Source organism: Genypterus blacodes, unplaced genomic scaffold (genome assembly GCF_046128005.1).
Source record: "Genypterus blacodes isolate CSIRO-AG114 ecotype Tasmania unplaced genomic scaffold, CSIRO-AGI_Gbla_v1 ptg000003l_1, whole genome shotgun sequence".
Classification (NCBI taxonomy): Eukaryota; Metazoa; Chordata; class Actinopteri; order Ophidiiformes; family Ophidiidae; genus Genypterus; species Genypterus blacodes.
Genome location: NW_027466817.1, coordinates 3,408,484 through 3,435,052, shown reverse-complemented (window position 1 = coordinate 3,435,052; position 26,569 = coordinate 3,408,484). Strand labels below are relative to the sequence as shown.

The 26,569-nt window shown below is 47.3% G+C and overlaps 1 protein-coding gene across 1 annotated transcript in view; it reads right to left on the bottom strand.

Annotated features, from left to right (window-relative positions):
* The window catches only part of LOC142993886 (ephrin type-A receptor 4), a 51,493-nt gene extending 38,590 nt beyond the window's left edge, over positions 1-12,903 (bottom strand). The window contains exons 1-3 of the mRNA XM_076144430.1: positions 12,675-12,903; positions 11,099-11,166; positions 7,930-8,593 (exon numbers count right to left, since the gene is read on the bottom strand). Coding sequence (XP_076000545.1) covers positions 7,930-8,593; positions 11,099-11,166; positions 12,675-12,774 — 832 coding nt within the window. The 5' untranslated portion in view covers positions 12,775-12,903. The remainder of the gene's footprint in view (positions 1-7,929; positions 8,594-11,098; positions 11,167-12,674) is intronic.
* Between the last annotated feature and the right edge of the window lie 13,666 nt (positions 12,904-26,569).

Sequence of the window (26,569 nt, the reverse complement as noted above, 5' to 3'; positions counted from 1 at the left end):
CAAATAAGACCTTTTTCTCTCTCTTTCTTTTCATCCGTCTTTTTCTGATACACCACAGTGGTGAGGCGGCGGCGGCGGCGATCCTCACAGGGGCAGTGATGTGGTTACGTTAATATCACCCGGAGGCCGCCGGAGGTCACGACACCATCGCGCCGAGCTTGTTCAAAGAGCGATCACCGCCTGTACCCACAACCCCCCCCCCCACTTCACCTTTCACATATCCGGCCGTTTATCAGCGCCACCAGACAGGAATCAATTCATCTTTCCTCTCTCCTCTGCTCCCTCTTACACACTCGCTCTGTCACACACATTCACGCTCCGTTGCTCCGCTCGGATTTCTGTCCCGGCCGATTCCAATCGCTCTTCCTTCGCTACAGTATCTCTCTGCATCTTTTTGTATTTGTCTTCCTCCCTTTTTTTTTCTTCTTCTTCTTCTTCTCCTCGCATTCCTGCACAGTGTGAACCTTCAAGGGATCGTGTCTTTCCCCCACCCCACCACCCCCCAGCCCGCCCCTCCAGCAGTGTTTGACAGCTCGCCGCGGATCAGGAAGGATCAAGGTTTCTAATCCCGCAGACGTGCCCTAGCATGGACACACCTCTCCCTTCGGCTGGAGGTTGTGCCGCTCCGGATCCGCTGCGCCCGAAGGTGATAGCACCTTCTACAATTACCTCTCAGCAACCTCACGGTCTCTGTGCCTGTGTACGGAAGTGTGTTTATATATATAATTATGAAGTAAGCTGCATTAATGTACATTTCATTACTTGTCTTCCTCCATATACAGATTATAACCTGTGTGTGTGTGTGTGTGTGTTTGGCAAGGGAGGATGAGCCCCGTGTGCCATTTCCTCCGCCGCTGTGATTAGAAAAGGGGGGAATCTGGTCTCATTAAAATGGGCCTCACACACAGACTCAGGGCCCATCAGATTACAGAGTGGGCCTTTATTTCAAGGCTTTTTATCATAACCCCTAACTGATTACCACTGAACTCTGCGCCCTGGAGAGAGCGGGAGAACGCCGCGGGAGAAGAAAAGACCACCTACTATCGCCCCGGCGGGGGTGGAATGAGCTTAAGATAGAAATCAGAGCGAGAGAGCGAGAGCGAGAACGAGAGAGATAAAACACTTTTCAAGGTGTTTGCAATCAGGCTCCCATTGTGGGCTAGGGAGGGAGAGCTGGCCGTCCATCTGAAGAAGCCGCCGTGCCGCTCTGTCTTCCAGCTCAGATCACCCGACGCGATTGGAGCGTTAATAGGGAGTTTACAGTATGATACGGCGATACGCCTGTCGTGACGGATACACTGAATAAATATATGGCAGGTCTGGACACACACACGCGCACGCTGTGTCTCTGTCTCAACACAGAGACACACACACACACACAGAGTCCACCGTTTCGGCAACACATTGCCCCCCCCAGATCAAAGGCATTTCCGTGCGATGGTGAACCGATGGATGAAGTGTGGAAAAAGCACGATTGCCAGACTGGAACTAAATCTCTTTGCACTTCACTTCCCCCTGTTTTTTTGGTGTCTTTCTCTTGCCACCTCCCTCCCTGCCTCCTCATCTACATCTCCCTCTCTCTCTCTCTCTCTTGGCGAGCCGGGTCCATTCTCCCACTTTTTCAGCACAAAGAGGGTGGCAGAGGCCCGCTTCCTTTCATTACTTCTCTCTCTGAAACAGCGCCATGCCCACTTGATCGCTGTCCACTTCTCTCTCTCTCTCTCTCTTTCCGTCTTTCTCTGCCTATACATCTGTCCATCTCGCTTAACAAACCCTCCCCTCTCTCCATCTGTCAACAGAGGGAGAAAATAGGGGTTAGTAGAAGAGGGAGGACAGAACCTAAAACAAGCTTAAGAAAACCAGGGGCAAGAGAGCAAGAGGGAGAGTGTGCAGGAGAAAATGGAGGAAAAAAGGGGAACAGGCGGAGGAATGAAGGGGGAAAGGCAAGGATGTTAAGAGGGAGGGGGGGCGGTGGTGGAAAAGGACTGCAGGGTTGTGTTGGTAGAGAGCCGGGGTATTGATTCAGGGCCTTTTGACATGCTAATTTGCTTGCTGACTGCTTTAATCGCTCCCTCTTCCCATCGCGGGCTTCAAAGAGGATGTTTTTCAAAAAACATGAGGGAGAGGAGAGGAGAGGAGAGGAGAGGAGAGGTGAGGAGGGGAGAGGAGAGGAGACAGACAGACAGACAGGGAGGAACATTTCAAAAAACCTTTTAATCTCCATTTTGATATTTCTATCAACGAATCTGCCACTGTAGTGTGAGACTGTTGAATTGCTACTAAATGTTTACTTTCTGGGGAAAAATGTGGAACTACACTTAAGACAAGGATGTGGCTTATCTAAAAATGAACCAAACCAAAAAGCAATATTAGCACATTTGCAAAGGATCTGAAGGTTCTGCACACTTGTGTCCATTTTATCCGTCTTATTTTAGTGAACAATCCAGTTGCACTCAGCTCCATGAAACAAATGCAAATCCCTACAAATAAATCATCTTCAGATTCTCAGATTATTTATGGAAGGTAACAACTCTTTTGACCTCTACAGCGAAAGATAAACGACTTAAAGATGGAGACGTGATCCTACACACTGCGCCGTGTGTTTGTGTGTGTGTGTGTGTGTGTGTGTGTGAGCTGCTGCCGCGAGTCGCTAAGGCCGTCGGCTCGGGGGTCGTGCTCGATCACAGATGGCTTCCTGCCCTCAGTAGGGCACCGCAAGGAGAGAAAGGGAGGTGATGAGTGTCAGGAACTGCGAAGGGGAACAAACACTGGGGCAGGACGGCAGCCCGAGCAGGATAAAGTTTTCAGCACCTCGGCTAATGACGACTGAAGTACCGCCCCCCCCCCTCCCCCCTCTCAGCCAGTGAGGGACAGATTTATGCATGATGATTTTTTTTTTTCTTCTTTCTTCATAAGTGGAGCTAAACAAGGACAGAATATAAGAAAATACTTTAAGTAATGACTTCGGCGGGGAGGAGAGAGTCGCTCCTGAGCCGTTTTGTTCCTCTTTTCCTCCCAACTGTTGTTCTTTCCTGCTCTCGCTCGGTAATAGATTTCTCATCTCTATTCAGCAGCGCCAAATGAGCCTCTCTGGTGGCAGGGAGAGTGATGAGTACATTCACCTCCATTCTGCTACACTCTTGAGTGTGTGTTTGCATGGACTAATGCATGCAAAAGAGAGTGTGTGTGTGTGTGTGCATGTGCTCTACATATTTATGAATGTGTGTGTTACAGTCTGTCCCTTTATGTGTCCCTTTTTAGTGCATGTGCCTGTGTGTAGGTGGTCATACACACACGCGGGCGATTGTATGGACGCTTGCATGTATGTGTGTGCATTTGTGCGCGTGTATCTGTGTGTGTGTGCGCGTGTGTGCCTGTCAACCAAGACATCCTTTTTTGCATGAGCCTGGATTTTTCTGTTTTGAATTTGCGTACACACTGACACACTTGTGCATATATGTGTGTGTGAGTAAGCGTGTGTGTGTGTGTGTGTGTGCAGGCGCGAGCAATGACGGGTGATGATGTTCGCCATGGCGCTCCTGCCGCACTCCCAACAGCGCAGGTAATCTCATTATTCAGCCCACTTCCTGCCGCTGCCAACGGAGACAGGCTGACGAACACTAACCACCGCGATGGCAGGAGCGGCGAGCGAGCGGGCGAGACAGAGAGAGAGGGGGAGAGAGAGGGAGAAAGAGAGAGAGAGAGAGGGGGGAGTACAATGCTGCAAATAGCTAATAGAAGTCGAGCAATAAAAGCAGGAAAGAGCGAGACAGAGACGTATAGGAAGAGAGGAAGAGGGAACAAACGCCGATAAAAGCCATTAAAAGCGGCGAGAGAGGTGAGATGGAGGACAAAGACTGGGAAGAGTTGGAGATAGTCAAATAAGTGTGCGAGTTGACCCAAGAAGATGCAAATACTCAACCGGTGTGTGTGTGCTGAAGACAGGAAGACAGGAAGACAGGGAAGATGGGGAGGGGCGGGCAGGGGGTGGGGGTGGGGGGGTGCAGAGGGAGAGAGAGTGTGTGTATTCAAAGCCATCGGGGACCAACGGGCTAAATAGAATTACGTGGTGAATTTAGAATGATGCTCCCAAGCGCATATTTAACACTGTCAACAGACGTCGGGAGAGCGAGAGAGAGAGAGAGAGAGAGAGAGAGAGAGAGAGAGAGAGAGAGAGAGAGAGAGAGAGAGAGAGAGAGAGAGAGAGAGAGACATACTGTGGATACACTCACACAATGACTGGAGAAACTTCATCCTTAAAACCTCTTAATCCAATACGGATGAGAGTTTTCAGCTCAGCAAGGACAACTGGGAATAGTGAGGAGGGGGCTGAGGGGTGTGTGTCTGTGTGTGTGTCTGTGTGTGTGTGAGGGGGGGGTGACTTCGATCACACACTAACGTCACACTCCTGCTCCAAACTTGAATACGCAATTTTGAGGATAATGAAGATTAAGATAAGGGAGTTAAAGGCGAGCAGTAGTTCCCGGTGAGAGACACACACACACACACACACACACACACACAGTCAGGGTGGCTGTGAAACAATCTTAACTACACACACAGATCGAATAAACAAAAGAAGGTATTAAATATACTGCTGTTCTGGAGGCAATGCTTGATGTAAGATGACATTGTGTGTGTGTGTGTGTGTGTGTGTGTGTGTGTGTGTTGACCGTTAGTGGTGAAGGCTAAAGTCGGGGGTGGGGGGGTTAATAGCTCAACCATGAAGTGGCATCCTGAGGTGTCAAAAGCGTCTGTCACCTTCAGCAAGCTACATACCCAAGACACACACAAAACAATTACAACCTCAACACACACACACGGGGAGAGAGAGAGCTTTTCCACATTATGACCCTGCATTTCCTTTACTCACTACCACTGAACAAATGATGGTTCGAATGATGCGATGATGATGATGACACCCTGTGACTCCTTCATCCTTCCCTCTCTCCCTCAGCGGCCCATCAACACCCCCGCCCCTCCACAGTCAGGACCCCCTCACCAGATGAGGAGCGAGGGGGACACCGTGACCCCCCACCCCACCCCTGACTGTGGGGAGAGGGGGGGGATTCCAAACGCAAACAGACAGAGTCCCCGCTCCTGGGATCAGGGGCGGCGTGGCCCTCGGTGCCCCTGGTGCCTCTCTCGCCTGGGCCCTGTGTGTATACGCTGGTCACCCTTTGCCCCAGGTCGAGCACAGACACACACACACACTCACACACACAAACACACACACTGAGCCCCCCCCCCTCCAGCAGCTGTCAAAACTCTGACGTCTTAATCAATCCTGGATCCACGACCCTGTCAGAAGCAGTAGTAAGATGGATGCAGAAGCAGATGACCCTTGACCCTCTGCCAGGGGTGGAGAACACAACTCCTCTAAGCCCCACCGGCCCCTCCCCTCTTTTCCCCTTTCCCCCTGCCGACATCGCCGCTCTCGGTCGGCTCCGCTGCTGCCCCAAACAATGATGGAGAGGAGCCCATTCATCCTGGGCTGGGAACCAGGGGCCAAGGTGCCCTTGTAACCCCACACGTACACAAGACACACAGACACACACAGACACACACACACACGAGCGCCCAAACCCACACACAGACTCACAACACACAGCTGGGATTGTGTGTGCCGTTGGAAAGAGTTTAAACTGAAAAAATGTCATCGTAAGCGTCATGGATTATTGTGTGTATTCAGCGTACACACACACACACACACACACATACTTGGTACATGCTTTAAATTGGAGTGAGAGAGAGAAACCACATACACACACACACACACAATAGGAGTGGAGCCCCGTCTCCCATAGAGCCTGTCACACGGGGGAATATTAACCAGCTCATCAGTGCACTTGAAGCCCCGACAGCGGCCGCCACCTTTTAACCCTTCAAACACTGACACTGACCCCTCATGGACGCCTCGGGGCTGACTCAAATCCAATGTGTGTGTGTGCCAATGATTCGATGTCATGTGTAAAGCAAGTTCTAAGTTTCATGGTTGGTAGCGAGCTCAAATTGAATAAAGTGCACATATTGGCCTGTAAACTGAAACTCAAGCTCGCAGATGCTGTGATACGTGAACTAAATGATATATTGGCTTGAAAAGCAATACTGCCAACCGTAAGGCTGGCAGACATTACGAGGCTGCGTTAGTCATATAAAATGCACGTTCCCTCAGAGCCGTCTTTAGAGGGTAACTGCTATATATCTCAAGTGAAACTGAAGAGGAGAGATAAGGACCCTCGCTTCTATTTCAATCTTGCAGGCAGAGCAAAATTATGACAGTATGGTGTTCTCATTTCATCTTGAAACAAGAGAGGTCACGGCTGTGCGTTTCACAGACGAAAAGCCATTTCTGCTGAGATTTACCTAAGGTTCTGTTGCTAAATGCCTTCTGTTCTCTTTCCCTCGGCCCCTCTGCGTCTTTGAAGCCGACCCTCGGGAGAGAAACCTGGCCTGGGCTTTCCAAACCCGGGAAACGGGCGAGATGGGCAACATTCCAAGGGAATTCTTACCCCTCAAACTACTCTTTTGGGAAAAAATGCACACACAGACTGACACACACACGCACGGACACACACAACCATCTGCGACCACTTGCACCCCTTTTACCTCCCCACCTCCCAACCGCCGGCTTTACCCTTAAATCACCCAGACCTGTTTGTCATGCAATTAGTCCTCCAGATAAAGGCTCCCTCATAAATTAGGAGAGGTGTAGTGGTGCGTCCCCCTGTTAATCACCAGTGCCCAGCCTCTGACCCCTCACTGAGGCAGCCCACTGCTTTGTGTGTGTGTGTGTGTGCTGGGGGTGGTGGTGGTGGTAGGAGGAAGGGGTGCCAATAAACTGTCATCGTTGAATTGCTGTCAGCCCGTCTCGCGAGCTGACAACTTCTTCTAAAGCGGAGCATAACGCTGTATGTTATCCGCAAAAAACTGCTGCTGTGTGCGGCGACGCGCCATCCAAAATACTCTGCCGGCCGCAATAAAGTGTCCGCCGTTTGCCGCGGCCGGCGCATCATGTGAAGCAATCGAGTTAAATTGATGTCAAGTCAGTGAAAATGCCAGACAAAACCGTCGGAAAAAACCAAGGGAAAGGAAAGAAATGGAACAGACCTGTTGATGCTGATGAGCTTTCCTAGACTCTCTCTCTCTCTCTCTCTCTCGATTTTGATTTTCCCAGAAATGTAGCGGCTCTATCGCGGTCACGAATTGAAAAATCAGCTCTGAGCCACTCTATACTGACCTTAAAACCTCATCAAACAGCACAGTATAGGCTCACGTCCAGCCGAGACAAGAATAAAAGCCAGAATGGGTTATTCCGCCTTTTCCAAATAGCGCTATTTCAACCCCATCTCACAGCTGTGTATTTTCACTTCTCCCATACCTGCTTGGAATGATAAACTCACTCCCTTCTTTTTCCCACTTTAAAGCTGTCTATCTCTCTTTCCCAGCTTTGCGAGCACCGTCGGGAATAAGAGAAAGAGCTGTTGGGGAGTGAAAGCAACGGCAATAGTGCAAACCAATTTGAGCCCTACCCTCCTCCCCGGTGTCACCGCATCTCCTGGGACGCGAACCCCATTGCGCAACACCTCCCATCGGGGCCGCTAATTAGTCCATTTACAATCATCATTACTTCTATCACGCCACCAGATACTAGAAAGCAAAATGCGGAGTGGGCAAAGGAGGAGAGAAATAACCCACTGAGTGAGAGATGGCATGAATAGGACAGGGAGGAGAGAGAGAAGGACAAAGAGAGAGACGGGGGGGAAAGACAAAGAGGCTGAGCGGGACCAAGAGGGGGAAAGGATAGAGAGGGGAGCTACTGTATTTAAAGGCAGTGTTGGAAGGAGGAGCACCATCTACCATTAGAAACAGGTGCCCCCCCCAAAAAAAACACAAGATGGATGTGTGATCGTGGGGGTTCTTTTTTACCTTGGCACTCTGCATTACGCTCCTCGTATCCTGGATTGCACAGGCAGTTCCCAATGGGCACCAGCCACTCGCCGTCAGCCCCGCAATACATCTTGGGGACCTCCTTCTCCTCGGAATTATCCACGCACGAGCCGCGGACCTCCACCAGCGAGGAGGTGTCGGCTCCGGTGATGGTGTCGGGAAACTGGGCCAAGTTGCGGACGGCCAGGGGGCATTTCTTATAGAAGACCCTGACGGACACCAGGGCGATGCAGGCGCCCACGTCCTGGAAAGCCAAGTAAAAGCCCTTCCGGCTCAAGGCGCCCACGTCCCGCACCTCGGTGTTCAGCTTCATGATGCGGTCGCCGATGTCCACCTGCGTGAAGCTCTCGTCGGCGGCGATGGTGTCGATCTTGCCGAACTGGTTCTCGCGGATGTAGCGCTCTTTGTCGTTGTTGGACTCGTAGTAGTAGAGGTTGAAGGTCTCCTTACAGGTTCCCATGACCCCCGGGAGGCTGTTGCAGTCTCGGAGGGTGAACTTGATCTCGATGTAGACGCGCTGGGCGCCACCGCGGGGGATCCAGTCAGTGCGGAGCCAGTTGTTCTGGCTGGCCTCCATGACATTACACACCTGGTACGTCCGGATGGGAATGTTCTTCTCGTCCATAATGCTCACTTCCTCCCACTGGAGAAACAACACAACCAGCGGAACGTTTAAAAGCATATTCTTAATTCTGCATTTTCAGTCTACAGGTCAAATCAGTTTGTCTGGCTTATATAAACACCCCAAACTATAATTACAGGAAAGTAGAATGACATAGAAATGCTTTAATTAAGTTTGTAAATAAAAAATGTTTAAGGTTACAATGACTTCAAAAACGTTCTCTCCTATTTACAGACAACTATGTAATTAAATAAAACATAAGATTAAGTGTGCCTGTCCATATTTGAATCCTGACAAACCAGTTAATTGATGGCTAAACTTAATGCATACTTCATGAGTGCACCTAATAGACTTGTGAGGGCTTAATATAGAGTTATAAAGATATTAATATTCATGAATGTGCTCAAACGTGGGCAGGGAAAGATGTAATTAGTTTGATGCTTCGGTAAACCCACTGGTCAGCTACTGCGGACTGGTTCGCTTTCACACACACACACACACACACACACACACACACACACACACACACACACACACACACACACACACACACACACACACACACACACCAGTGAGACGTAGCGAAGGAAAAAAAAGGGCAGAAAGGGATTTTGGCGAATGTAAAAAGGAAAGTAAATGCCTCAGAATCAGTGCTAATGACCTAATGTGAGCCTGCTTTACATCCACACACATGATGGGACACTTAGACAGTCGCTAAGGCACACATGTTCGCTGCTGCTGTTAGTGTTAACTCATAAGAGGGAGAGTCTGATGCAGGACGCATGGATTATGTTATCCAGCACAGCCTGGCTTATTTTTGCCAAAGGGGAATGTTTGTTTTACTTATGATAAAGTTCCCCTCTCGACCGGGTACCCGCTGAGCAAATAAAACCCAGTCTTGGGAGGCTCAAGGCGGCGGGTTCTTTCGAAGTTTTTCACAATGTGTTTTAAATAGAACCTTTTTGATTGAGCTGGCTGTAAACAAGAGCAGACAGGCTTTGGCTGGTGCAAGCTTCACTCCCTCGGCGGAGCAAAAAACGGGAGAAATAACGCAAAAAGTGAGGAGATGCTGTACGCGTTACACTGCCAGGTTTGATTTGATGCCTTATCACAAATAATCTGGGTTAAATCCTTATTTCCCCAGAGGAGGGGGGGGGATGAGGCTAAACATAGCTGCAGCGGTAAGATTTCAGAAAGTGTGTGTGAGCCCCGTGCGGTTCCATTCCACTCTCTTCTCTTCCTCGCACCCCCCCCTTTTTGTTGTGGAACATCAAGCGAGGCTGAGATAAGGCCGCACCTTTCTCCCCCGATAGCGGGGCAAAGGGAGAATAAGGCCAATTGGCGTAATGAGAGGGTGAATGCAGCCTCGCCGAGGCTGCCAGCACCTTGTCAATCACTTGTTTGCGATAAAATGGCCGAGGGGAGGAACCTCAGCACAGCGCCGGGCCACATTCATTGAAAACCCCTCGCCAACGAGGGCCAGGAAGCAGCTGCGCAAGGTGAGACCCTCTCTTCCTCTGGGTTGGGCTTTTATAGGCCGACTTAATTGTTACTAATTTGCTCTAATTGTAACGAAATGTTTATAGGCCCAAAAGTAATGATCATCAAATTTTAGCGAGTGGAACGAATGGATTAGTAAGTGATGACTGTTAAACTAATGACTTCCAAATACATCGTCTAGCATCTTCTGTTACAAGTATGAACGTGTAATCGTCAAATTTAGACTCAGGTAAAGCCAGACGACTGTGATGATGTAATGTGGATAGCGGTGTTGTTGTCCCTGTGCACCCCCTCCCCCTCCTCTCCCCCCCTTATCAGAGGCCCTATACGCGTCCCAATTAGACGGAGGGATCACACATTTGGTCAGCCGTCTTCCCCGCCACTTTAAAGCCCCCCGTCCAATCGCTCCCTACGTTCGCCTGAAACCCGCTGGCCTTTCCTTCATTCATCCATTCCAGAGGAGCCTTTTTCAGCTGCCAAGTTCCTCTCGCTCCCTTCAATGCAACTGGGGGGGAAAGGGATATAAAGTTTCTCCACAAAGACCGATTCAATCCGCCATCTATTCAGGAAACCCGACGCCTGCTGCAGTATCGGCCCCTGCATCTGACCATTACAGAATGGTGAGATAGAACGAGGGGAGAGAGGGGAGCAGAGGTTGGGGGGGGGCAGAGAGTGTGTGTGTGTGTGTGTGTGTGTGTGTGCCTGTAGACCCAGGAGGAATCCAGGAACCCCATGGATACTGGAGGTTGTTCCAGAGGGTCCCTGTACCGCACAATGGCGGATTTTAATTTATTTGTAATTCCTCACCATGTCTCATCATCAGTCTGATACACAATTCAACTCAGTATGTCATCAACAAAAATATTCCAGGACGAAATCTTATCAACCAGGGTGTGTGTGTGGGAGTGTGTGTCTATTTTGGGGGGTCCTTCCAAGAGCCCCTGCCACTACTGGACATTATCTCTCCATTTGGACTCAACAGGGGCGCATGCAGCCTAAGAAGGAAACCCTTTTTGAGGCACTTACCCCTCCTTCTGTTGGGTTTGCGACCCAGCCCAGCTCCCCCTGCACAGATCTGGAGTCCAATAACGTGACTGGAAAACAAGAATGTGAGAAGTGAGCACGCAGCAGCAGCGGCGTGTATAATGCATTTACACAAACACACAAAGGAGGGAAACTGATTCGAAAATGTTAAAAGGCTTTAATTCTATCGGATATGTAAGTTGATTAGGGCATTAGAACGTGGATGGAGGAGTACATTAATATGTGGTTTAATTGGTAAATTGATAAATGTGTTATGCGTAATTCCCTGATGTGCCTTACGTCATTTTGATCGATTTTCACCACGAAACGGGTTTCGACAAACGACATCTGCATCTCCCCTGTGCCAGTGAATTAATGATTTTTCACTTTGCACGGCATCACCTTTATGTTTGATTTATTTAATGGAAATCAATTAGTGAGCCGTCTGCGTAAACTTGGTCGTTAGAGAAACAAAAGCTGTATTAAATCCTCCTTACAGGCACACAGGCTGAGGGTTATGCGCCGTATTTCGCAGCGTAAAGTAAAAGGTTAAAAGCAACAATGGATTGAGGAAAAAGCGTCAGTGTGTTAAATTGTAAAGCTCTGTATTTATTTTAGAGGCTCTTTCTGGCATGGAGGTGATTGCAATTTGACTCAGCCTACTCGGTGTAAATTAATTAACGAGTTTAAATAGAGAAAAACATCTCATCAGGCGTAATTTCTCTCAATTTTAAAGCAAAAAGCTGATTCCCGGACTGGCTGTTTTGTTTTGCCGAGAGGAACAAGCACAGGAGAGACCCTTGTGCGGTCTGGAAGATTCCACAGATACAAATCGAGTTTATTTAAGCTAAATAAACTAATACTTTTATGAGTACATGTGGTGGGCTACAGGCTGTAATTTCAGGCCTCAGATTTGGGAGAAGTGGACGCTTGCGACACGGGACCCAGCGCTTTCACCCCCGAAAGAGCCGAATGTGTTATTATAGTACCAAACACTATTCTGCGTTGAACAATTTGACACTTACATGTTTAAAGTCTTGACGGTACAAAACGATAAAGCCTTAATTCGCCATGTAGAATAACTCTTACGCATTTGTATTAAAATTAATTTCAGCGTTATTCCCTTTCTTGCAAAACACACTTATCATTATAAACTTGCGTTAAAATGCGTATTAATGAATTGAAGTGTTCGCGTCTCCAAACGCTTCGTTAAAGCGCTTGTGTTCCACTGACGTCCGTGTTCTTCCGTGCTCAACGCACTCGCTGTGTCCGACGAGGACGTCGCCTATCGCGGCTACAAGTCTCCCAGTCTGCCCGGTCTCCCAGCCCGGCGCGAGCCAAGGTGAACCACCCCCGATGCGCATTTGGCCACTTTTCGCTTTCCTGGTTCCTTTGTGCCCCCCGCAACCAAAGTCTGTGCGTAAAGGTGACCCACTAACTGATGAAGACACGCAAACACACACACGACTTGTCAGGAGGAGGGGGGGACGAAGTGGAGCTCCGCAACGCCAAAAACACACACGGAGCAGCGAAAGGAGGGGGATGAAGAAGTCAGAAGTCCCCCGGTCAGTTCGCTTACCTTCATTCGGGGGGTATATCCGTGCCGCTGAAACAAATGTAGCTATCCCAAGCAAAAGAGAACAAAATGCCGTCAACAAAATCCCTGCCATGGGTGCCATTCCGTGTGGTTGTTCCGTTTTGCTCTCCTCTTTTTCTTTCGCTGCTCTTCTCCCAGGTCCTGCTCTCACTCACTCACTCGCTCCCTCTCTCTCTCGCGCGCGCTCGCTCTCTCTCTTTCCCAGCGGACTATGGGTTTGAAAGCGGACAGGGAGAGAGAAAGAGACGCACACACACAGAGAGAGACACACACACACACACAGCCCGGGGAGGCGGGTCCTATAGTCCCAATGTGCGCTCTGACTCGGCCCCCGCGTGGATAGTGGACAGGGGTGGGGTGGGGAAGGGGGGGCAATAATCACAAACTGCCCCCACGTACCCTCAAACAACTGCCGTTTGCCAATGGGCACAAACAACACGGAGACATGGCGAGGATGCTGTGAGACATTTTGCACAGGTACCAAAGAGTCACTGTGCCGATGAATCCACGGCGCATCCACGGGGGTTTTGGGGGAGGAAGAGGAGGAAAAGGAGGAGGGGGGCGATGTTGGAGCTCAACAGTGAGAAAAGGGTACAGGATTAAGTTAAATCGAGTCGAATCTGTGCTTCCCCTAAGCTTAAAAAGCAAGAGAAAACACATTTATGTGTACGCGTAAAAGTGCAAGCGTCACTTTTGTCTCTCTCTCTCTCTGCGATGATCCTTGCATGTTGCGCTGTCCAAGGTGAACCGCGTCGGTCCAAGGTCGCCACCTAGCGGACACGCCGACGCCTGTTCTGCTTTCAAAAATTGGATTATGGAACAAGTACGAGCATGACCCCCCCCCTCACATTACATGGTATTGCACTTTCTGAAATTGACAATGCCTGTTTGTAGAACAGTGGTAAGCCAGGATTGGATTATTGTCACTGGCTATTATTTTAATATAAGCGAGGGTTTACAGAGCTTCGGCGCCCCAGCACGAGAGCACGAGGGATGTAAAAAGGTGATTGATGTGTAAGAATCGGTGAGGAAAAGTTATGTTTCTTCTGCAAAATATTCCTGCAAAACAAAGGATGCATTGTTGCCGTTTGAGAGAAGCCAGCTGTGTCCAGGTCTGGGGTTGTGCCTGGGGTGCTCTCTCTCTCTCTCTCTTTTTCTCTGTGTGTGTCTCTCTCTCTCCCCCTCTCTCTCTCTCTCTCTCTTTTATGTCCTCCCACACAGGTCTTCTATTGCTCCCATGAGATGAGCCCGGTGCAGCAGAAGGCAGGCAACCCTCAATGATTTTTTTTGGGGGGGGGGGTTGGACTGGCAGGTTAGGGCGTTCTGCGTCAGCGCTCCAACGAAGCAGATGAATGCGAGCGCGCCATAGGTTCCAAGTCCCGCAACCAGGGTGGTTGATTGAAAAGTTCTGAGCCTGACCCAAAAACGACTCCATCACAAGCTGTCGTATACACAGTGTATGAATAGTTTAGTTGAATTAATGTAGCTGCTTCGTTGTTGCTTGTGTTCATTAAAGCTCAGTCTTTGTAGCGGAGGTGTTAGAGAAACTAGGTGAAGGTGCAGCTGTGATTTACTTGTAAGCTGGTATTCGTGATGTAGCTACTTATCAACTGTGGACAACCAAGATAAGTGGGTAAGTCAAGTTGGAAGGAGATCATTTATATATATATATATAGAAGGCTATAGGGCAAGAACTTTTCAGTCGATGCTGGTTTAATATCTGCAGCTGGAGGAGTTGAGGTCTCATAGCATTTTGCAAACATGACAGAAATGCCATTCAGCTGCAAAAAATTTATGGTAGCAGCCATCCGTGTGTCTGAGCAAGTTACTGAATCTGTTCTGTTCTGCTCTGCAGGCTAGAAACTCCGAACACAATTTCATCTGGCAAATCAAGAACTTTCTACATTGTGATTCCTGTAGTATGAATCATATATCCAATTCGTACGCCACTACTATTTCAAAGGCCTGTTTAGTTTGGGATTGTGAAACAGTGCAGACATATATATATATATACGATGTTTTCCCCAGACCCAGCAGGTGCCTGAATGCCTCTTTTCTCTCATCTCATTACAGCGTCACACACATACATAAACGTGTCTTTGTGTGGAAATGTTGTCGAGCCTGGAGCATTCGTGTTTGGCAAATCCCTGAGCACTCCGGTTCCCATGCCTTTTGTAGCCATCTTTTGACTTCCAACACTTGGCTATGATATATTTATTTCTGCCCATACAAGGCAACATGGAAGAGTTTTCTCATAAGGGTGATCTCATTGTGAATAGACCTGTCTTTGTCTGCCATGCTTCCACATAGCGTGGCTTTGTTGGAGAGTGAGAGCAGTTTGGTAATGCACTGCTGGTCCCAGAGGCCAACGACAGAGGCCCTGATCTTTGATTTCTTAAGTAAATTATGTGATATCCAGAGGAATGTGGCTGATTTGGGTGTGGATAGAAAGGTGTGTGTGTGTGTGTGGGGTGGGGGGGGGGGTCTACTATGGTCTCCTGGGACGCCATACTGTCTATGCAGGGGTTATGGTCCCTTCTGCAAAATCATCTCGACCAGCTTAATGAAGCGGGTGAAGCATCTGGTGCTCGGACCCAAATGAGCTAATTTAGCCGGCGAAAACATCGATTGTCCAAAACCGTATCAGCAGATGAATCAGTCATCGCACTGTTTTCCCCTGACAACCTAAAAAACCCAGAAGGGGACCTCGCCGGGGTCATTTTGATCCTTTTGACCGATGGCTGCAAAGTTTTGGGCGCCGGCGGCGAAAAGGAGGCCTGACGAGACGTGGGCGTCGCGAGGACGGTGGTCAGGACGGAGCGGAGAGGAGGGGGGGGGGGGTGCTGCGTCTCTTTCTTCATTTGTGTCACAGTGTTTTTGATTGATTACACTCAGTTCATTTCTTTTATCATCTTGTCAAACGCGTGGCTTTCTTTCGGTGGAGGAAAGTGGCAGAGCGCGCGCACACACACACACACACACACACACACACACACACACACACACACACACACACACACACACACACACACACACACACACACACCCACCCCTCCCAGCCCCCCAGCCCGCTCCCCCTCCCTCCAACCAGCCCACTCCGCGCTTTCTCCAGATGGCATCTGCTGCCCACACATCTGCATTGTGTGCCAATCACGCACACCGACTCGGAACCCTTTGCCTGAGCGGACACACACACACAGAAGCCTGCACACCAGCAAAACCACACACAGACTTGTGTTATAGACAGATATGTCCATTTGATGATAGTTCATCAAATGGCTTCGATTTCTCTCGACAGGATCAGTGTCCTCCAATGTCATGCCAAGGATTCACACTGTTTCTGTCTGCAGGCTCAGGGGTGTGAAGCCTTTCTGAAGCTGCAGGAAACACAATACATTTGAGTTATTCACATGGCTTTAGGTACTGCACCACACAGTTATCGTCAACTAAGCAAAGACACCCTCATCTCCTCCTCCCCCTCTCCTCCTCCTCCTCCCCTGAATACAGTTTGTGCTATTGTTTCACGCCGCCTCCTCAAACTCAGCTAAAGCCTTAAGTCCCTCCTGCTGGCTTTTGACCCTCGGGCCACGGGGGCCCAGCCCCACCGCCTTCGGATCCTCAGCTTCACGCGGCGATCGGCGGGCGCACAGTAAGGAGGACAGTCCCCAGAGGTCATAGCGAGTGGGAGTTAGAGGAGACGAGAGGAGAAAAGGAAGAGGAGATCAAAGGAGCAGCGGGAGAGCAGCTCAGAACTAGAATGTCAGATCCCGAGATAAGATCCACTGGACTGGAAATATTGCTCCCACACAAACGCACACACATAACACAGACACACAAACACACACACACACACACACACACAAACACACACACACACGCTTCAGCCACTTGTTTTGTGTGTTAAAGTGCACCTGGGAGGCAACATGGTGGGATTTGTTTTGATCTTTGCCTATAATCATGTTTCTCTTGAGGCGATGTTAAACTCATATGGGATAAAGTGGAGAGATCTCCTCACTGTTCTGCCAACTTACTTAAAGTCCACATAACCAATTGAACTTCTTAATCTGTCAACAAAGCTATAATATTCTCCTCAATACTCTCTAATAACTGTATTCTTTTCTCTATCCCGTTGCAACACATTTCATCAGATCTAACCTAATCTATGGCGGTGCGGTGATACAATTTGGGAGGCACACGGCGGCACGACTGTGGGGGGAAGTGTCCTAAATTAAATATCATTATATAGACTGAATGATGGATGATAAAAGCAAATATCACGCTACACAATTTTCTCTTGTAATTGAAGCAAAAATGCCTTTGATGTCCCAGTTTTCTATACACAGCAGGCTGCGTTTTGTTCCTTCTCTCTCTCTCTCTCTCTCTCTATCTCTCTCTCAGCGCCCCTGACTCAAATGTGCCGACGCACGGCCGCTGCATGTGTAATGCGCGTCCATTGTTTACGTTTTATCTCCTCGGTACAGCCTTTTTGGAAATGTTTATGCAATGTACTATCTGATCCTGAACCGTGTCTGTTATCTCCCAAACTACTGTGGGAACATTCAGCTTCTGCTTTTCACCCGCATTTACATTTAAATTTAAGACATTTGGAATCTGCGTTGATCCCGGGCCGACTTAGTGCCCAGGCTCCACCGTCAACACAACAACAATGTGTTCTACTCAATGGAGACGTTGGGTGTCCAGATGCCATCTTCCTCTCTTTGTATTCGGCGTAGTGTTTGGAGTTGCAGAAATGAAAAATATGGCTCTCTAAATAATATTTACATTTACAGAAAGGTACTACCTGAGAGCGCCTGCAGTGGCTGAACAAGCTTGGATAATATTTGACTTATTCCAACAACATACTGGCCTTAAAAGACAGAAATTACTCAAAAGTGTTATTATTTAATTGATCCGTAGTCATGAAAGAGAGTAGTTTATAAAATTGCACCTATTGACTGTCAGGCATTGGGAGAAATATTCCAAAACTGTGTTGGAAGTTGTTGTATTACTCAAAAAAGACAAATATAAATATATATGTATACACATTTTGTCTATAATATGTTATAGATCATTTCAAAATTCCTGGATGTGCTCCTGGATCCAGACTGGCACCAAAAATGAAAGGCCTCATCCTGGGACCATCGCCCACACGTCCACCAACAAAGATGTTTTAAGAAATCCTACTCTCAGACAAACAAACAAACAAACGGCGTGACGCTGGTGACCATCTAACCTCCTTGGTGGTGGAGGTAAAAATGACTCTCTCCACACACCTGAAGCCACGGAGCAGTAGCAGCCATCATCGCCCCTATGCTGACCTATCACGCCTCCCTGCTCCCCCCTGACGGCGTCGGGGTTCAGTCGATAAACGAGCACGTCAGGTCCGACAGTCAAACCCAGCGGGCACCGGCCGGTAGAAAAAGCAAGCGAGCGGTGAGAGTCCCTTTGTGCGGCGGCTTCAGAACCACCAGAGGGTCTCTCTCACAGCCGGCCCGTTGTTGTCTAACCCGTTGTTTACCATCCTTCATTTTCCAATCCTGACTTGTTGTTTGTGGAAATGCCAGTTGATTGAGACGTGGCAGCAGGAGGCATGAGCTCATAAAGAGAAGCTCTCTGATATAACCTCCCCCCCCCGATCGAGACGTATTGAGGTTACATGCTTTACTGTGCTGCCAGACATAAATGGAAAGTGTATGTGAACAAGAGAAAGAACATTTTATGGAGAGCATTAATTCTGTGTTTTGTGTCTAAAGTGCTGCGTGTGATTTACAAGTTGGCACGTCTCGTTTTAAGAGATGCAAAAGGTCGCAAAGTTGAATCAAATTACTCTTTTGTGTCCCGCGGAAACATGCTTATCCCACTGTTTTGTGGTATCAAGTATCATTTGGGGGTTGTTAGGGTGCTTGGGTAACGATCCGGTAAACTGTTGTCTGGCTGCCAGATTCAGTTGCTGCTGCTGTTGGATGTATTTAGACGTCTGTGGCAGCTCTTTTTCGCTCGACGCTTAAAGCATCAACACGAGCTGCAAATCTGCCCCAACTCCAGGCAGCTGTTCCAATTTTTATGTAAAAGATTACAGACATTTTTTGGCAGACACAAGAGGGAATAAACAGTGCGGGCAAAATAATTGAAGGTGCCTCTAAGATATCTTATGGCGCGGCGTCTGGCATCTTCCAGCTCCTCCAAACGCGATATGTAGACTAAGAAGCGTGTGTGGAAAATGGAAGATAATGTATATATATATAAAATAAGAGGCGATGCTTTAAACAGAGTGCATAACACTCCACACGTAAGCGCCGATGCATTAAAGCCACTTACAGACATTGTTTTAATTGCAGGTTCACACGCTGAGCACGGATGTACGTGCTGGGTGCGAACGTCACATAAACACGCACACGCACGCACACACGCACACACACACGCACACGCGCACACACACACACACCCGCGCTGACACCTGGCTGAACCAGTCAACCCGATGTTGTGTTTTTGATAACGGAGTCATTCCATTTCATGTCGTTTCATAACTTAGCGAGGATCGAGGCAAAGGAGATAGTAGTGGGAGTCGCGTTTGCTCATTCTGCCGTTGCTGTGAGACAAACATTTGTAGAAAGTCGGTGGTTTCTTTGTGTTATTACTGTAAACACATTAAACCATGATTAATTACTCGATTTTTATCTCACGCCAGCACTATTGTTTATGCTCAGCCGCTATTTTTTCTGAATTATCACCACATTTTCCTGTGGCTTCCTGTCACTGAAAGTATTACTGGTTCCTTCCCTGCGTTGTTAACCTATCACATCTATTAAGAGTTTGTGCCAAACCAAGCCCAGCGTTGCGAAAAGCTACAGAATAGAAGCCAGTAAAGTTATGAGGTCATGATTTATTGAGGTGAAAATGAATACGGCTCCTTCTTTGATGCCAACGATGAAGAAATTGATAAAGTCGCAGTGAAATGTGCATCCAAGACAAAACTGGAAATTCTTTTGTGAAATATGAGGCTGCAACTTTCCGCCGGATGATTGAACTGCAGTTGGTGACTGCTCATTCAGTGTATGGGTGTAATGGAAGTCAGTCGGCTCGCCGTGTTAAAGCTGCTCTTAACTAAATTACTGTTTCCTCTTGTGTGGTGGCGGATCAAAACACACACAACCGGCACATTTAGTGAGTTTTGGAGGCCTGACTCACTCACAACGCACCAGAAGATATACTTAAATTCAATAAATGTCACGTCATATCTGTTATTTAAAGCAACTAAATCAAGCATAGAGTACGTTTGCACTGTGTGTTGTTGCTTCGGTGCTATTTTGCAATGATATAAAACAGTTCAACCACTCACACAGACGTTGCAAAATGTCTACAGAGACGGTACTCAAATTGTTTGTTTTCACTCCAGGTGCATTGCTAGGGAGGGTGTTATTGGATCAGAACCCTACATTTTTAAAAAGGAACATGTAGTCTGGATACTATCTCCCCTTGGCTACACACAAGATGATGAAGTTGTATCTATTACATAATTCTATGGCCAGAACAATATCATTTACTTTGCAGGAATCAACGTCCTTGACAGAAAAAAAGCAGCCTCAGATTTTTAGAATGCAGCTTTTTTTCTCGCAGTACTAGAGTTATGGAGTTACGCAAACCTGTAACTTTGGAAATGGAGAACACACCCTCAGTGAGAACATTACAGCTCTTCAGCAAGATTAGCTTAATTATTGATTTACCCACAACCAATTCATGCACGTAGAAGCAGAAGTCTGGTTGCATAACATATATTTTACTTCAACAATAGTGTGTCATTCATTTCTCATTTTCCTCATTGAAAATTGTACATAATGTGAAAGGAACTGCAAGATTCAGGAGCTCTTTTTAATGTGTACAAAGATGGCAAACAAAATTTTGTTCAGACAGGTCCCCCATCCCCTCTCCCTCTTTCTCTCTCCCTCTCTCTCTCTTTCCAGCCCCCTTCGCTCCCCGTCTCTCCCTTCCCTCTGCTGCTTCCCCCCCATCCTCCTCCTCCTCCTCCTCCTCCACCTCCTGGGAAGCTGTGTACTTTGTACTTTGAGTGTTGATGGAGAAGGTGGGTGAGGTAGGGTTGAGCATGGTAATCACCTATAGGTGGGTTGGTTGCTATGGCGTCCTGTCGCTGCACAGCGACAGCGGCAGGAGCTTATTGAGATGCACTGAGGGGGAGAGAGCTGTCGAGCTGTCGAGAGCTGTAGGGTTTTATACATGCGCGCACGCGCACGCACGCACGCGCACACACACACACGCACGCACACGCACACACACACACACACACACACACACACACACGTCCCAGTTAGTTTTCTATACCTGAGGACATATGTTTATTTTTGACTCAAGACTTTAAACCTAATTATCTTATCTTAAAGTTAAATTCCATTCCTGTGCCGGAAAATTCAAATCCTTATTTGAAATGTCTAAACTGGTTTTCACAAGGATAGAAGTATAACATTGCACACAAAGACAGATCCACATACATGGATTGGACACACCTAGCGTAACATAGCCATGCAACCACACACAGTCCAATGCCCAAAAACACATGCAGAGACAAAAACAAACTAATTCAAAATCAACATATTCACTGAGAAACAGAGTCATCCAGAGCGACTGACAGCTGCCCACATATTTGCTTGGAATAAGCATATTCAAAAGCGCGCACACACACACACACACACACACACACACACACACACACACACACACACACACACACACACACACACACACACACACACACACACACACACACACACACACACACACACACACACACAGACACACACACACACAGACACAGATGGAGCCAAAGAGAGGGAGCGAGAGAGGAAAGAGGAAAGAGGCGATGGAGGCAGAGAGCTGCAGTCACACCAAGCCTCTAAAACACACAGCGGTACACATGCAGCATGGGACAATATGTGCTGATAACAAACTGCGTCAGCCTAACACCAAACATCAAACTACAGATGCAGCCCGCAGCCTCCCACTGGACCTTAACTAACACAAACAGCCATGTAGACATGTGCTGCAAATGAAAAGAGACTCATCCTGTGCAGAGCATTCATATTCTGCCAGGAAAGCAAACACACACACGCTTACACACATGCACACACAAATACCTAATAAACTCTACTACTCTTGGGTTGATTCTTATTCAGATGATCCCTCTTAGCAGATACACACACACACACAAATACACACATGCACACACACACACACACACACACACACACACACACACACACACACACAGGTAGCACCCCAGTGCCAAAATAGCAATTACCCGTCCTGTGCAGTGAGATAGGTGCTGCTGGCCCCGGGAGCAGCCGCCTGTTATTACTTATGTAAATATGGCATGGCAGTGTCTCTATCCAATTTGGAATAGAATAACTGTGCGTGTGTGTATGTTTGTGTATGTGTGTGTGTGTATGTGTGTTTGCTGGGGATGTTCATCTGCATAGGGATGGAGGTAGGTACAGTATGTGTGTTTATCCGTGTGTGTGTGTGTGTGTGTGCACTTGTGAGGACAGGCGGCATTTCAAGTCATTTCATTCTGCTGTGATTGGAGACAGAAAGGCAGATAAGACGAAGAAGATTGCACTTTGGAAGATAGGAGCATGAGTCATACATTTAGGATAGCAATGGTTATTGTTTTGGAAGGAAAATCTATTTGGTGCGGTACAGGGGGAGGGCAGGGACTCTGTGAAACCAATCATTTAAGAGAGACTTCATTCCAAAATAAGATATCCAACTTTGGGATGTCATGCTACTATTCCAAATGATAGAAACCACAAATTTGAATAGATTACAGATAGCAGTCTTCATTTTAGTGGGTACAACAAAGTGGATGAAGGACTTAGTGATACTGATGACTTAACATAATGTAATGTTGTGATTCATACAGTATGAAAACCAACTAAGGGGCTAATTAGGTCTTGTTCTATTTTTCTCTACCAAAACAATCAGAATTAGCTTGAGATCGCTTTAATAATTGCTAATTATTTTAAAACGGGTGAAGAATTAGATGAGGGGGGAAAAGAATCAATAATTAAACTTTTTTATGCAAAGCAATTCTTTAATTTCAGTTCGGCCTGACTCGTCACTAGAGGCACATTCTCTTCTGTCGTCACCAAATCAGACCTAAAGTAAAGACAAGCAACTTTAACATGTACTGTATATAAGGGAATAAAAATATCAATCTATGATCTAGGAATTTTGAGGTGAAAGTCTGCAAAACCTGAAAGCCTTAATCTTATCCCCTTATGTTATATTGTTCAACGGAGGAGAAGTAGACAGCAGCTGGTGAATCATTGAGTCTGTTTGTATCAGTTCATATTGCTGGATGATACATTGACCATCCTCCTCTGTCACCTCAGCTATGACCTTTGACCTTTTTCAGTCAGACCATACAATGAATTTTTTAAATCCAATCACAGGGATATGAAAGCATGTCTGCAGTGACATTTAAACAATCAGCTCTTTGGGGGCAAACTGTTATTTATTCTCACCAAAAATCAAGCTCTCAAAACATCAACAAAGATTCAAACAGCAATATGCAATGTGATCGCGTTAGAATACAAAGGGAGCTTATATTCTCTCCTATTTTCATTCATAGGTCTAGATTGAAACCACGCCTTAAATATGCCAAAAAAGGAAAACAAATCCATTTCAACCCCACTGTGCACACTGAGTGAAACCACCATAGTATTTGAAACTTTTTTTTATAGTTCAGCTGTAAGAAGTAAGTTTATAAAAGCTACTCAAAAGCAACATCGGACTTTGGATGTATTATGGACATCTGTACATAGAAACAATCTAATGCACGTATTACAGTTATTATACCTGGCGCTTGAATGGGGAAAGTGCTGGTTGGAGGTAAACACGGATGCAGCCTTTGTACGAAAATACACACTTATTTTGGAAGAGAGGTTTAACGACCTTCGAGCCCTTGTCCCTCTATTTTCGGCGTCCCTGTCCATGTATAGCTTTCTGCGCATTGCTGCATTTGCTTATTGCTTTGCACAACACTGAGTAAGCATTGCATTAAGCCACTTCAACCTCTGTGAATCCACTTACGGCTTAAGAGCAGGTGGGCTTCCATCCATCCCACCTCTATATGTGTACGGATATACCTTTGGAGTGGAGTCCCCTGTGCCTCGCAACCTAACCTCCGCAATAAAACCCCTGCCCTCCCCTCCGGTTCCCCCCCAAAGGTTACAGGTAAATGGGGTAATCTCCTGGCCCATCGCCCCCTCTCTCTGGATGGATGAAACTCAAGTCCCCCCATCGTGGCGTTTAGACCTGCAGGCTGCCCACTCCCAACAAGGCCCACCTCTCTCTCTCTCTCTCTCTCTCCTCCTCTCTCTCTCTCTCTCTCCCCCCTCCTATCTAATCACAGTCCATTAGCCGCCCCATTAAAATTCTTTTGTCCAATTTGGGAGGAATGCTACCCTCGTGGAAAAACAGAACCAAGCCACAATAGGGCCTTTTCAAACCCTGCTCGACTTTTATTACCCAGAGTCACCGAGGAGTGCCACCCACCTCCAAGCAGCACCACTACGTCTTCCAATCCCCTCCCACTGGCTCGGGCTGTGTGTGTGTGTGTGTGTGTGTGTGTATGTGTGTGTGCAGCAAAATGGAGAACGTGAGTCGCCAGATTTGCATGCGGCCGATTGTCATCCAACAACGGAATTAAGAATGACTTAAACATGTTCAACCTAAAGTATATCTCGGAAAGTATAAAGGCAATTATATGGAAAGTAGAATGTGGTATGTATTGTTGGACACACTGCTTAATTAGTGACCATTCCAGGATCACTTGAGTGTTCACATGGAATTTTGTGCAACGTGATTTATTGTGCAATATTTTGTACGCAGACAAGTTGATTCTGACTCGGATCTTAGTCTTGAGAAAGGTTGAGGTTCAACTGCAGTGAACATGGTTCAAGCTCTCAAATCGCCTCTACAGGATGAGAGGCCTTTCAGCTTAACACATTCTCTACTATGGTGTTCTCCAAAATCATAGTCTCAGGTCTCTTGTAGTCGGCCCTATATGCATAATGCCATAGTTGTGCCAAGTGTGCCATGTCACAAAACCTGGAGGGTCCAAAGTGATTACGTCATGTTTGGCACCCGCCACCTTGCAGTCACATCAAAGCATAAATCAGGTTTTATAGTCTTTATAGTCTTTACGGAATTAGCACGCCTTTGGTGATGTCACATTACAGGCGTTCGTACTTGATGACCCTGACCTGGTTGGTTCGAGTCGGTTGATTCAATTTAGCTTAGAACTGGGCAAAGAATGCAGTAGATGAAATGCATGTGCAGAGTGTGAGACGCTGCGGTGTGTCAATGTCCATTAATGCTGATTTCAGTCTGATTTCTGACTAAATGGAATTCTAAGCAAAGTTTTTACACGCATGTTAATACCACATCATTACCGTTTTGACCTTCCGTGTCGTCTCCTTGTGTAACAGCGACTCCTCGCTGTCATTTCCGTGGCACAGAACCGCCATCAAATGCACAAAATGTCATCTTAATCATTCCCCTGTAACATGTTGCTGTTTGTGGAGCCTTATTTCATGCTCAGTTATGTCATCAAATGCCATGATGAATTGATGCCACGGTTACTAAGTGTGTCAACATTACGGAATTACATCTATATAAATATTGTGTGTGTGCATGTGTGTTTGCATCCGTCTACAAGTAACAATGTTTCTAGTGTAATATGGCACTTATATGGATTTGGCGAACCTGTGTTGTCCAGGTTTTCCAGAAGGACCTGAGTGCTTTGACCATAAGCCCTCTTTGTCCTTGGTGGAGTGTCTCTGATTGGCCTACGAGCCCGACTGAGCGGCCGACTCGGTTGTGACGAGTGTGAGATTTTCCCCCCCGGCAGAATGTGGAAAGCTCTTAAGAGGGGGATGAGTGTGAGATCCGAAAAAAAAACACACTGTGATGCCGGACGGACACACACATACACGCGGGCTTTATCTGTCAGCATTCTGGGACACAAGCTGCAGACGACAGGCAGGTATGACAGGCGAAGACACACTGATAACAGATACGGCTGGCTATTTGACAGATGGAAAATGTGGGTGTGTGTCTGTGTGTGTTCGGACAAAGAAAGTCAGGGTGGCTACAGTCAGAATGGGACCAATTCACACGAAGCATGTGATGACGAAAAGGGGGAAATACAGAGCTTACTTACATGTGACTGTACACTAATAGGTATTTGACAATGTGCGTATGTGTGTGTGTGTGTGTGTGTGTGTGTGTGTGTGTGTGTGTGTGTGTGTGTGTGTGTGTGTGTTAGTGTTCAAGGGGAGAGGCTTCCATTACACCTTCCACGCGGTAATTACAAAAATGAGGCCAGCGCCCACAGGGGGCTTTCCATTATAAATTCCCTAATATGTAACAAAAGGGTGCGTGAAATGTGTGTGTGTGTGTGTGTGTGTGTGTGTGTGTGTGTGTGTGTGTGTGTGTGTGTGTGTGTGTGTGTGTGTGTGTGTGTGTGTGTGTGTGTGTGAGTGGGTGAGGGTGTGTGTGCCTATGGGTGTGTGAAAGGACATCATACCTTTGGCTGCACTGGATGGTGTGTGCCTGGTGTGTTCAAGGATTTTGTGTTTGCTGTTTTTTCATCGGCATAACACTTAAAATAGGTATGTAGGAAGCTGCAAAGGGAGTGTTGTGTATGTATGTGCATGTGCGTGTGTGTGTGTGTGTGTACTTGTGTAGGTATAATACACCATGCAGTGAAAACCTTTCGTGACATAGAGTGGGTGGGAAAAGTGAAAAGGGGTAGAAATAGTGTATGTGCATGTGCGTGTGTGTGTGTGTGTGTGTGTGTC